The following is a 14,362-nucleotide window of genomic DNA, read 5'->3' as shown; positions in this document are numbered from 1 at the left end:
ATTCGATTTCGATTCGATTTCGATTCGATTTCGATTCGATTTCGATTCGATTTCGATTCGATTTCGATTCGATTCGATTTCGATTCGATTTCGATTCGATTTCGATTCGATTTCGATTCGATTTCGATTCGATTTCGATTCGATTTCGATTCGATTTCGATTCGATTTCGATTCGATTTCGATTCGATTTCGATTCGATTTCGATTCGATTTCGATTCGATTTCGATTCGATTTCGATTCGATTTCGATTCGATTTCGATTCGATTTCGATTCGATTTCGATTCGATTTCGATTCGATTTCGATTCGATTTCGATTCGATTTCGATTCGATTTCGATTCGATTTCGATTCGATTTCGATTCGATTTCGATTCGATTTCGATTCGATTTCGATTCGATTTCGATTCGATTTCGATTCGATTTCGATTCGATTTCGATTCGATTTCGATTCGATTTCGATTCGATTTCGATTCGATTTCGATTCGATTTCGATTCGATTTCGATTCGATTTCGATTCGATTTCGATTCGATTTCGATTCGATTTCGATTCGATTTCGATTCGATTTCGATTCGATTTCGATTCGATTTCGATTCGATTTCGATTCGATTTCGATTCGATTTCGATTCGATTTCGATTCGATTTCGATTCGATTTCGATTCGATTTCGATTCGATTTCGATTCGATTTCGATTCGATTTCGATTCGATTTCGATTCGATTTCGATTCGATTTCGATTCGATTTCGATTCGATTTCGATTCGATTTCGATTCGATTTCGATTCGATTTCGATTCGATTTCGATTCGATTTCGATTCGATTTCGATTCGATTTCGATTCGATTTCGATTCGATTTCGATTCGATTTCGATTCGATTTCGATTCGATTTCGATTCGATTTCGATTCGATTTCGATTCGATTTCGATTCGATTTCGATTCGATTTCGATTCGATTTCGATTCGATTTCGATTCGATTTCGATTCGATTTCGATTCGATTTCGATTCGATTTCGATTCGATTTCGATTCGATTTCGATTCGATTTCGATTCGATTCGATTTCGATTCGATTTCGATTCGATTTCGATTCGATTTCGATTCGATTTCGATTCGATTTCGATTCGATTTCGATTCGATTTCGATTCGATTTCGATTCGATTTCGATTCGATTTCGATTCGATTTCGATTCGATTTCGATTCGATTTCGATTCGATTTCGATTCGATTTCGATTCGATTTCGATTCGATTTCGATTCGATTTCGATTCGATTTCGATTCGATTTCGATTCGATTTCGATTCGATTTCGATTCGATTTCGATTCGATTTCGATTCGATTTCGATTCGATTTCGATTCGATTTCGATTCGATTTCGATTCGATTTCGATTCGATTTCGATTCGATTTCGATTCGATTTCGATTCGATTTCGATTCGATTTCGATTCGATTTCGATTCGATTTCGATTCGATTTCGATTCGATTTCGATTCGATTTCGATTCGATTTCGATTCGATTTCGATTCGATTCGATTCGATTCGATTTCGATTCGATTTCGATTCGATTTCGATTCGATTTCGATTCGATTTCGATTCGATTTCGATTCGATTTCGATTCGATTTCGATTCGATTTCGATTCGATTTCGATTCGATTTCGATTCGATTTCGATTCGATTTCGATTCGATTTCGATTCGATTTCGATTCGATTTCGATTCGATTTCGATTCGATTTCGATTCGATTTCGATTCGATTTCGATTCGATTTCGATTCGATTTCGATTCGATTTCGATTCGATTTCGATTCGATTTCGATTCGATTTCGATTCGATTTCGATTCGATTTCGATTCGATTCGATTTCGATTCGATTTCGATTCGATTTCGATTCGATTTCGATTCGATTTCGATTCGATTTCGATTCGATTTCGATTCGATTTCGATTCGATTTCGATTCGATTTCGATTCGATTTCGATTCGATTTCGATTCGATTTCGATTCGATTTCGATTCGATTTCGATTCGATTTCGATTCGATTTCGATTCGATTTCGATTCGATTTCGATTCGATTTCGATTCGATTTCGATTCGATTTCGATTCGATTTCGATTCGATTTCGATTCGATTTCGATTCGATTTCGATTCGATTTCGATTCGATTTCGATTCGATTTCGATTCGATTTCGATTCGATTTCGATTCGATTTCGATTCGATTTCGATTCGATTTCGATTCGATTTCGATTCGATTTCGATTCGATTTCGATTCGATTTCGATTCGATTTCGATTCGATTTCGATTCGATTTCGATTCGATTCGATTTCGATTCGATTTCGATTCGATTTCGATTCGATTTCGATTCGATTTCGATTCGATTTCGATTCGATTTCGATTCGATTTCGATTCGATTTCGATTCGATTTCGATTCGATTTCGATTCGATTTCGATTCGATTTCGATTCGATTTCGATTCGATTTCGATTCGATTTCGATTTCGATTCGATTTCGATTCGATTTCGATTCGATTTCGATTCGATTTCGATTTCGATTCGATTTCGATTTCGATTTCGATTCGATTTCGATTCGATTTCGATTCGATTTCGATTCGATTTCGATTCGATTTCGATTCGATTTCGATTCGATTTCGATTCGATTTCGATTCGATTTCGATTCGATTTCGATTCGATTTCGATTCGATTTCGATTCGATTTCGATTCGATTTCGATTCGATTTCGATTCGATTTCGATTCGATTTCGATTCGATTTCGATTCGATTTCGATTCGATTTCGATTCGATTTCGATTCGATTTCGATTCGATTTCGATTCGATTTCGATTCGATTTCGATTCGATTTCGATTCGATTTCGATTCGATTTCGATTCGATTTCGATTCGATTTCGATTCGATTTCGATTCGATTTCGATTCGATTTCGATTCGATTTCGATTCGATTCGATTTCGATTCGATTTCGATTCGATTTCGATTCGATTTCGATTCGATTTCGATTCGATTTCGATTCGATTTCGATTCGATTTCGATTCGATTTCGATTCGATTTCGATTCGATTTCGATTCGATTTCGATTCGATTTCGATTCGATTTCGATTCGATTTCGATTCGATTTCGATTCGATTTCGATTCGATTTCGATTCGATTTCGATTCGATTTCGATTCGATTTCGATTCGATTTCGATTCGATTTCGATTCGATTTCGATTCGATTTCGATTCGATTTCGATTCGATTTCGATTCGATTTCGATTCGATTTCGATTCGATTTCGATTCGATTTCGATTCGATTTCGATTCGATTTCGATTCGATTTCGATTCGATTTCGATTCGATTTCGATTCGATTTCGATTCGATTTCGATTCGATTTCGATTCGATTTCGATTCGATTTCGATTCGATTTCGATTCGATTTCGATTCGATTTCGATTCGATTTCGATTCGATTTCGATTCGATTTCGATTCGATTTCGATTCGATTTCGATTCGATTTCGATTCGATTTCGATTCGATTTCGATTCGATTTCGATTCGATTCGATTTCGATTCGATTTCGATTCGATTTCGATTTCGATTCGATTTCGATTCGATTTCGATTCGATTTCGATTCGATTTCGATTCGATTTCGATTCGATTTCGATTCGATTTCGATTCGATTTCGATTCGATTTCGATTCGATTTCGATTCGATTTCGATTCGATTTCGATTCGATTTCGATTCGATTTCGATTCGATTTCGATTCGATTTCGATTCGATTTCGATTCGATTTCGATTCGATTTCGATTCGATTTCGATTCGATTTCGATTCGATTTCGATTCGATTTCGATTCGATTTCGATTCGATTTCGATTCGATTTCGATTCGATTTCGATTCGATTTCGATTCGATTTCGATTCGATTTCGATTCGATTTCGATTCGATTTCGATTCGATTTCGATTCGATTTCGATTCGATTTCGATTCGATTTCGATTCGATTTCGATTCGATTTCGATTCGATTTCGATTCGATTTCGATTCGATTTCGATTCGATTTCGATTCGATTTCGATTTCGATTCGATTTCGATTCGATTTCGATTCGATTCGATTTCGATTCGATTTCGATTCGATTTCGATTCGATTTCGATTCGATTTCGATTCGATTTCGATTCGATTTCGATTCGATTTCGATTCGATTTCGATTCGATTTCGATTCGATTTCGATTCGATTTCAATTCGATTTCGATTCGATTTCGATTCGATTTCGATTCGATTTCGATTCGATTTCGATTCGATTTCGATTCGATTTCGATTTGATTTCGATTCGATTTCGGTTCGATTTGCCAAGTCCAAGTCCAACTCCACAGTCACGTCCAAGAGTACGAGTTCAAGTCTAGCAAGAGCAAATCATACCTGCAAATAGGGTTACCATATTTGCTCTCACTGAAAAGAGTACATTTTTTCAACTCTGTAAAAGAGTACTTAAGAGTACACTTAGCCTACCTTGAAAAAATGTAGATGTACTACCACAGACAAACAGACGTAACACTTAGAACAAATCGCGATCAAAATCATAGTCACGAGGACATGTACGCCCAATGCTAAAATCGGTTTGTTTGGCCGGCTGGCCAACAGATGGCGGTAGTGTATAAAGGTCAAACGCGAACAAAAACGATGCGAGCGCTGCAGGTGGCGGATTGGCCACCTACCATATTTTTGAATCAATCGTTAAAAAGGTGGTCGATGCACAATGATGAGAGTGTGACGTCTGTTTGTCTGTGGTACTACTAATTAATAATTTCGACATTCTTTTGCAAAAAAATGTTTGGTTCTTAAGGCCCAAACGCAATGATAGCAGAACGGCAACGGAAAGCGGAACCGGTTCGCCAGCATGAAACACACCGTCCTGAACGAACGAAAGTGAACCAAGTCTGAGTCGACAAACATGCTATAGTTCATGCTGGCGAACCGGTTTCGCTTCCCGTTGCCGTTCCGCTATCATTGCGTTTGGGCCTTTAATCACAGCCACTTTTCTTACATTTCAATTACAATTAAGTTTTTTAGGGAGACACTATTCTCAACTTTTCATCAAATATTTACGAAATTTAACTCTTATTTGTCTCATGCCATACTCTCTTACTATATTGAACATTGGCTCTAAGTGAATCGATTTTTTCTATCAATTTTTTTTTATTGTATTTACTGTACCAAAAGTCGATCGATTTTTTTTAATAATATTGTCTTTCAAATGAGGTTTGTTGAAAAAAATCTTAAGAAAATGTAGAACAATTTGAGTTTGTGAAGGAACCAGAAGAACTAAAAAGAGTGAAACGTGTAAAAAGTACCTCAAGCATTGTTTTCGATTTAAGTTTTATTAAGGACTTTTTAAAACATTAGAAACTTGATTGATTTAATAGTTTATTTTTATGATTCCCATACTACACTTCTAACTGAAACCTTTTCATTCCCACATCTTTGTTCATCAAAAATTGCAACGCCAAAATGACGTTCCTATAATAAGTGTTTGACACAAAAAGTTGCTTCAATAAGATTAAATTATTCGAAACAATATGATTTTGAATTTTGACTGACTTTTTGAATTGAAAATAATTAGTAGGTTAATTATGTGCCAGTTTTATCGAAAATCGGTGAATTATCTGTATTATCCTGGGAAAAAGGTTGATATGGTTTCTTCAACGAGTTATTTGATTTGACGATTATCGTCAGTAATAACTGAAAAAGAGTACAGTTGAGCCCGTTTAGCAAAAAAGAATAGTACACAATTTTTTAAGGCGAAAAAGAGTACTTGTACTCTAAAAAGAGTACGTCTGGTAACCCTACCTGCAAATACACCCGGCTCGTGACAGATCCCGCCACACTTAGGGCCGAGCATACGTAATATCCTTCGTCCTCCCGCTGGATTCCCCGGATTTGGAGCGCCCCCTGTCCGGATATCTGCAAACTCCCGTAGGTGTTGTTCGGGAACATCAATGTCTGCGAGCCCTCCTTGGTCCAGAATACCGATGGGGGAGGATTCCCACTGGCATCGCAACGGAAGGTGGCCACCCCATTCGGAACCACCCGTTGATCCTGGGGCCGAACGGTGAAGCTTGGTGGAGCTGTTGAATGGGGTGAAACAAAGATAAGGCCGTTGACATTTGGTTGGAGGAGGATCGGAATTTGATGCAATAAAAATCGCGTGAGTGAGTTAGAATGGCATTCGGCAGCCGGTTGGAAGTCGAAATCAAATATATCGCACCGGTTGTAAAAAACGGGTACTGATTCAGTTCACCGTAAGAATCGAGGGGACTCAACAAGAAGAACGCGGTCCGGTGTTGCTCGTAAAAATGATATTTTATCGCGAGTTTCGAGGGGATTATCGACAGCGCGGCAATAAAATCGCTTCTTGATAAGGCATTTATGGCGCTAAATATTTGAACATGGAAGATTGACAAAATGTGTTTGTTGATTCTGAGAAGGAAGGTCCTACCGTGGTTACAGCTGCCCATAATCCTAATCGACGACCCAAATAATACTCACTGTTAACAGCCAAATTTGCTCGGCCACTGATCTGTCCGACACTGTTGTGTGCCTCGCAAATATATTGTCCCCGGTCGTCGGGTGTTGCATTTCTGATGATCAAACTTCGATCTTCCTCCAGTATTTCCGCTCTTCCAACCGGAATGTGACCGTTCTCTTTGCTCCACAGCACCTGCGGAAACGGATCTCCACCCACGGCACACTGGAACTGGACCCGGTTCCCCTCCAGAACTGTGACGTCACTCGGTTTGGCGATGAAGTATGGTTTTACTGTTGGTGGAGAAAAAACAACATATTTCAAACTATTAATCAACCTGTGGCCGGGATGTTGTTAGCGGTTTTGTTTGCCGATGACCAAACTGATTAAAACTGTCATAAATTAGCGAGACACGGAGCTTTCTACGGGGAGCAGAATGGAACCCCCATTTAATCGTTTGATATACGACCGCTTATTGGCAATAGTAGATGATAATTCAATTTAATATGCTGATTAGCGTGGAGCACGCTTCAAACGTTAACAATACCCCCGAAAGCACAGATTTATCGTGTTCGATCTCATCTTGAATTCGAAGCTTTGGGCGTTTTACGACTCCAGCAATGTGCTTCGGCTCGATAATTAAAATCCCCGAAATTAGCAACCGCTGTGCGGTCGTATTTCATTTTAACGACTTTCAGGTACCAAATTTTTGGATAGAAATTTCGGAAAATGTAAATTAGAAAGCGTTCACGCTCTTAAGACTGTGATATATCGTTTCCCATAAAAATACCTTGGTCGAGGCTTGGGTCATATTGACACCAAATCCAAATCGTAAAAGCTTCTCAAAGTTTGAACGGATTTTCAATTATTTTACTGTATGGAAATGATAACTTATTTCTTTTTAACATAATAAAATACAGTTGGAAATTTCATCGCATGGTGGCGTTAGCTCAGAAAACTTTTTTTTTTTCTGATTCTCCTAAACTCGCTTCCTTGTCCTCCCCGAACGCGACCGCCCGAATCTCACACGATCCTTGGCCGAACCCGTCTTCCGGTACCGACGGATTGCGGTATGAATAAAATTCCGCTTCACCCCGTGGGATTTCAACCGCCGGAACATGTCACAGGATCGTTCACCTCTCGCAAACAACTATGCTACTACGTCGCGGAAAGTACTCTTTCGTCGTGCGCGGTAAACAAACAACAAAATTTAATGACAGCAAGTCCGACATCATGTGTGTCGGTTAGCCTATGGGGCTCTGCATTGTTTTGATGTTTACTGGCCTTGTTGTTTACCAATTTTGTGAAGGGGTGAAAGAGAGAGAAAGATTTATATACACGGAGAAATCAGATTACCCAAAAACTGGGTAAACTGCATTTAGTTTTTACCCACGGTTGGGTTGTTTTGCCTCTCTCGCAACAGCAATGTTGTCAAAAACAGAGAGAGACGCACCGACCCATCGTCGACGTTCAATGGAATAAGCCAAATTTGGGTTCTTTCGAGTTTACCTAACGTTAAGTTGTTTTAACCCATCACGGAGACTTCGAAAGCTAACGCTGGGTAGATTTGTTTTTTTGCACTGAGTTGTTTGTTTTGCCGCTGTCAAATAGAAACAACCTTATGATAGGTATATATCAGTTAACCCAAATTTGGGTTATCCCACGGAAGAACCGAATTGCGTCAAAAGAAATCAAAGTTGGGTTGATTTGCGGCTCCGTGTATACGAAGCTAAAGCTGACACCAATACCAATACACAGAATGCTCCTGGTGCGCACCTACACAACGATGAAAAGTTGTTTTGCCCATTTCACGTTGACGTTATTTGGGAAATCTGAAAACAACGGTGCCAGTGCTTGTCAAACTTGACAGGTACTAGTACCATTGTTTTCAAGTTTTGTTATTATTTATTTTTATTAGGGAGATTTTCAGCTGGTTCATCTCCGTAAGTTTTGGTGAAAAACGAAAGAGAGAGAATTTCGCCGTGAAATGCCTAATTCGAACTTACAACTGTTGGAGTATGCAATGATTGTGCCTCGTATGCAAAGCGGCAGCACTGGATGTGTGTAGCTGTATGAGTAAGGCTGCGACGCATGCGCCAGTAGGGCAGGCGGCGAGCGCGTCAAGTAGAAGGAAGAAAGGGAGAATGGAAAGTTTGCCATTCATCCGTAATGTGATGTTCGATCCGTTCAGACGTGTTTATTAAAGTTCTCGTAGCGTACAGTAGTTGATTTGTAGTTGTTTTCTTTCCTACCGAAATCCTGGTTCCGCGTTCCGCTTCGGTGACCCTGTTCTGCGTTGTGGTGTGTCCACCTCTGCCCAACAACAACCTACACTGAAAATAATCCTCACGATCGATCCATATTCTTTTCAACGTGGTTCTATCGTGTTAAATGACAACGTGAAATAACATGCAAAACTTGCATTTCTGTTAAGGTTTGACTTTGGTTCGATAGCAAAGGCTTTAACATACAATTTCAACGTGTTTCACAATTGCGACATCAATCACTAGTAGAACTAGTTTGCCTAACATGACAAGGACTAACATTTGCCATCCACGCGTGACATGTTAATTAACATGTTATTTTTTGAGGAACCGTGCGCCCGTAATGGGTGCCTGGTATCAGAAAATCAAGAAATCGCTGATAAGTTCTACAGAAAACTTTTCGAAAATTTGTAAATTAACGTGTTTTACATTTGAATTTGGATTGCCGATAGCGACTGGTTTTGCACCATCGATTGATCGAGCTTGTAGAATGTTTTCCGTGTAGTGAACTGCAAATATTTCAAAATAAAATATCTCAAGATGCAGAACAGCTAGAAATTCGATGGTTTCGGCAAAGTTGTTTGATTTTTGACTCCCATACAATTAGTATAGAATTAAAAAATGCTAGAAAAAACTTCAAAGTAGATTTTCTCATAACTAGGTGCTTCCCACTGGCACCCTTTCCCCTCATTTTCATGCCAGTCATAACCACAAGACTATGGAAGCTTTTCTCCAATACAGGACTGGTAGCGACTTAGTGCCTTAAAAATCGAAAAAAAATAAAGACCTCTTGCCAGAATTAAGAGACCAAACAGGAACCATGAAAATGAAACGCCCAAATGTTCAGATATTACTCCGAAAATTTCTTAAGTAGTTCATTTAGTGATTATTTCTCAAAAATTCCACTCCACGATTTTTTCAACTCAAGAGTACAATCTGAATTTTACCAAGGAGAATCACAGAAATGGAATTTCGAAGATTTTTTCAGAAATCATCTCATTATTATGAAAATTTATTGGCTTTTTCGGTGAATGCAATACCTATACTCAGAGTGAAAGGAAGTAACGAAAGTAATGAAATGACAAGATGGATAGAATCACAAGTGAGCGACGACAGAAATGAATAGAAGTTGAAGATTTTTTTGACAGAGGGCCAGAATTTGTGAACAACACAATCGAAACGACAAATTGTTGCATAATGTCCTGGTCTTGAACGGCTAGATGTTGTAATGTTGGTCACTACCAACACTAGACAGGCAACATTTGTCGCCTTGACTGTTAAATATATTGTTCGGCTTATATTACAGTTCTCTCGATCGTTGGTAGCGACAAATTTTGCCTGTCTAAAGGGGGGTCGATTTTTTAAAGGGTCAAAACCAAGCCATTGCATATCCGTAAAACATGTAAAAATCTAAAACTTGTGTTGCCTATCCAAAAGAACAGATATTTGACGTAAGTAAATATGAAATGGATTATTCATATTCATATTGAAAATACCTGAAAAGCTATGATTTCGTAAAAAAAAAATCATATGTGGAGAGAAAAATTAGCGATTTTTTTTAGAATTTTACCATTTTTTTCAAATGTTTTCTATCGAAGCCGAATCAAATTTCAAACAACAAATCTTGCAGAACATCTTGGATAAAATGTATTTGAACTCATCACATCGTAGGATTTTGATAAAAACATTTATTATTAGGTAAATTCCAATAAAACACAAAAGTAGGGTCTGTGCTGGCTGGATAAGAATTGATTTTCTAATGTCAGAAGTTTAAATGTATAAGGTTGTTTTATCACACAAAATTTTCACAGGCAGCATTTGAAATGCCTCGAGGAAAAATATACAAATTCAAAAATATTGATTTGTTTGGAAAAATGTTATGATATTTGTTATCAAAGTCGTGCCAATACTTTCTGGGACACTCTATAGTGTTAGTAGACCAACACTACATCATCTAGCCAGGACGTTAGGCAACAATTTGTCGTTTCGAATGTATTGTTCACACATGTGGCCCTCTGTTAAAAAAATCTTCAACTTCTATTCATTTCACTCGTCGCTCGCTTGCGATTCCATCCATCTTGTCATTTCATTACTTTCGTTACTCCCTTTCGCTATGAGTAATGGTATTGCACCCACCGAAAAAAAAAACAATAAATTTTCATAATAATAAAGTTATGCGGTGATTAAATTTTATAAATGTAGAAATCATCTAAAGATCTGAAGCTTTGGAACATACTCCTTGGAAAAAAATCTGTAGAAATCTTTAGAAGATCTCCTAGAGTAACAACTGGAGAATTCGGTTGAAAGAATAGTAAAAACCAATCTGTAGAACATTATAAGACAGTTTTGAGAAAAAAAATCAAAATAATACCTGAGGAAATTACTGGAGGGAGCAGGTTTGGAGTTCTCAAGGATTTCCTGGCGAAATTCTTCTAAGCATCATTTGCAAAATCACTGGAAGTATTTCTGAAAGAATTGGTACAGAAATCTGTAGCGTCATTTCGTCTTCGCAAATTCTTTTGAATCCCTAAAATCTACTCTAGTAACCTTTAATAATGGGCATATCGACAAACAGAGAGAAAATCTGGAAAGGAAATCACCTCGAGATAGGGAGATATCGAGATAAGGAGGATAACAAGATATGGAGAGTGAGAATGTACGCAGAACAAACGGATCGACAAAATCATCGACATAGGGAAAGATATCGGTAGGGGCTCAGATAGCCGTAGCAGTAAACGTGCAGCTAGTCAGCATGACCATGCTGATGGTCGTGGGTTCGAATCCCGCTGGTCGAGGATCTTCTCTCAGTTAATAACTGTGGAAGTGCTCATAAGAACACTAATCTGAGAAGGCTTTGTCTCAGTGGAGACGTAACGCCAGAAAGAAGAAGAAGATGACCATTAATGACCGCTTGCTGTTGCTACTAGAAAAGCTGCATTAACACAGGGAACCAACAGACACTATTCAAGACCAGTAGCTTGTGTAAATAGATAATCTTAATATTACAACAAATAATACCTAACGTAACGCCAGATAGAAGAAGAAGGAAGAGATATCGAGATGTAAAACATCGAGATGTGGAGAGTCGACTATATCCTTTTTCGATAATTTTAATTTAGTGAATTTAACAAAAAAACTGAACTGTTTGTCTTTAAAATCTTTGAGGTTGTTCTGTTTTCTTCATCTTTTTCTCGATAACAAATGGTGAACAGCAAAATGCTGTGAATTTGAGTATTTATTTTTCATTGCATCGAAATGACCCGACTAATCATAAAAGTTTACAAGAGGAACTGATTCTTGAACAATGTTTTGTTACGCATAAATTTTTATCAAATATTTTGCTAGAGTTTTTTACACAAGGCTGCAAATAAAATCCTTCAACAAACCGTAAATACTTTTATGAATGATGCCACACAATATCAGTAGGAATTGGATCAAATTGTTTTTTTTTTTCTGGAAATAATTCACACCTGCAGGGTGCGCCATCTTTTATGTCGGTATGTAAATATTGAATATCTTTCACATTTATCAATTGATCGAATTGGTTGGACATATTTTGGAAACTTCAATCCAGTACAATTTGAACCATGGATAAATTTATACCGAAACTTCTTGCCAAAATAGTGACATTTAAAAATAATCTTTCAGTTGTGTTAACCCGTATAGGCCTGAGTGAAAGCGAAAATACTAAAACCCTCGTCGCTCAGCGAATTCTGAATGGATTCAAACGATTTTTGGTAAGTTTACCGGCACGCATATCTAGTTTCAATAGGTGGTCAGAGGAACACGGAAATGCTCCTGTGGCCGGAGTTATTCCGGTGGGTCACTGGGTCAGGAGGTGGGCAAATTTCAAGTCACAGATAATTTCCGGAATCGGATATAATGTGGCTCCTATATCACGGGATTTTAAGACAATTGCATCATTGTAAACCTTCTGAGAAACGGTTGGATAACTATGAGTCCAGCTTTTGATTGATCCTACAAATTATTATTTTCGGGTCCCCGGGACGCCTCAAGTTTACGATAAAGTGGTCAATTACTATACATCTATGCCAAGCTGATGGGAACGCATTTAAGTGCACACGGATAAAAATCTGATTCTCACACCATTATTTACAAGTCATGCAATTCATAAATTGGTTAGGTCGTGATATCAGGACGACAAATCATGGTTTCTGGAGTCATAATCATGATTCTTCATAAACGTAACATCCAGAGCGACAACACAAAGCGGTGCACTTTGCTTCAATTCATTCGCATCGATCACCCATCATTCATCACGACAGATTGGAACTGCGGCAAAGTACGTGGGTCTTAATCTGAAGGTTCTTGGTTCGAATCTTGCTCTAGCGAATTTAATATTTTTTGTTTTCATTTTATCGACAGAATTATAAATAGATCCGAAACGGTTGCGCGAATCATGTTCTCGAGCATACGATGCATGATTTCGAGCACTCAGCTGCAACTTGTGTCGCGTTACGACAATCTGACTCATGATATCGTGAATCCAAATCATGGTGTATTTTCATAAGATGAAAACACACTGGAATCATGATATCCGGGTGCTTAATTTCAACCCGTGCAAAGTTATGCTTAGTTTTCACTTCTAGAGAATTCTAACACCATCTGGCGACATTAATAAGCTAAAATGCCACATTTGAAAAACCAAAATTCTGTTCGAGATTCATGAAACGTCATTCGAGGACCATATAGTTATTGTTTTAGCGGGTGTTTGTGCCTAAACATTTATTGGGCCATATTTTTTCCTAATGGTACGAAACAGTCGATGCAAATCGACACCTTTAGATGTTGGCTCATTATGTCCGTCCTCAAATGCGAAAAGGAGGACTTGGTGGTTACTGGTATCAATAAGACGGTGTGACGTGTCTTATTGCAAATCAAGCTTTTCATTACAGTAGTAGTAGTAGTAGGGCATTTGATTTGAGTTTGGGGATCCTGTTTTAACTCTCGTTGACCTCATTTTGTGCACCAATTTGAAAAGCAATGTGTATGCCAGCAAATCTCGAACCATTGCACAATGGTCGAAAAAAAACGAAGTTTGGCCAAAACTAGTTTTATCACCTTAATCGATGAAATATGTAATCTGAAAATGTTATTTGGCGTTTTTATTGTTTCAGAAGGGGTTGTTCACATATTACGTAACTTTTTTTTATTAGAAATGCAATCAAATTTGAAGCACAAGCTGAAAGCACAAATTATGTTTGTATTTTAACGAGTTTGATCAAAATATGTATGAAGACCCTTTCGGCCTCACGACCCTTTTGGCCTAACGGCATTCGGCCTAACAGCCGTGAGGCCGGATAGAACCCCGAAATACAGGTCGGACTCGATCATCCGGAGTATAGATTATATTTTCACTCCGGATAATCGAATCACTAAAAGACAATATAAAATGTGCGATAAAAGAACTTATTTTTTCCTTGTTTTATTTGTATGATGCAGTGGCGTAGTCAGAAATTGTTTCTAAAAACATTAGGGATCTTTAGAAAAAAAAGAAGTTTCGACCGGAATACACATAAAAAACCCCTTTTCTTACATACGTCCCAAACTGCTACACCATTCATATTGTATATTGCAATACTGAATTATCTCAGATTTATCAAAG

At 38.0% G+C, this 14,362-nt stretch overlaps 1 protein-coding gene across 1 annotated transcript in view; it reads right to left on the bottom strand.

Annotated features, from left to right (window-relative positions):
• Positions 1–14,362, bottom strand: part of LOC5565810 (roundabout homolog 2) — a 353,487-nt gene that overhangs the window by 44,739 nt on the left and 294,386 nt on the right. The window contains exons 4-5 of the mRNA XM_021855294.1: positions 6,496–6,765; positions 5,797–6,074 (exon numbers count right to left, since the gene is read on the bottom strand). Coding sequence (XP_021710986.1) covers positions 5,797–6,074; positions 6,496–6,765 — 548 coding nt within the window. The remainder of the gene's footprint in view (positions 1–5,796; positions 6,075–6,495; positions 6,766–14,362) is intronic.

Source organism: Aedes aegypti, chromosome 3, assembly GCF_002204515.2.
Source record: "Aedes aegypti strain LVP_AGWG chromosome 3, AaegL5.0 Primary Assembly, whole genome shotgun sequence".
Taxonomy (NCBI): Eukaryota; Metazoa; Arthropoda; class Insecta; order Diptera; family Culicidae; genus Aedes; species Aedes aegypti.
This window is presented reverse-complemented; position numbering and strand designations above follow the sequence as displayed.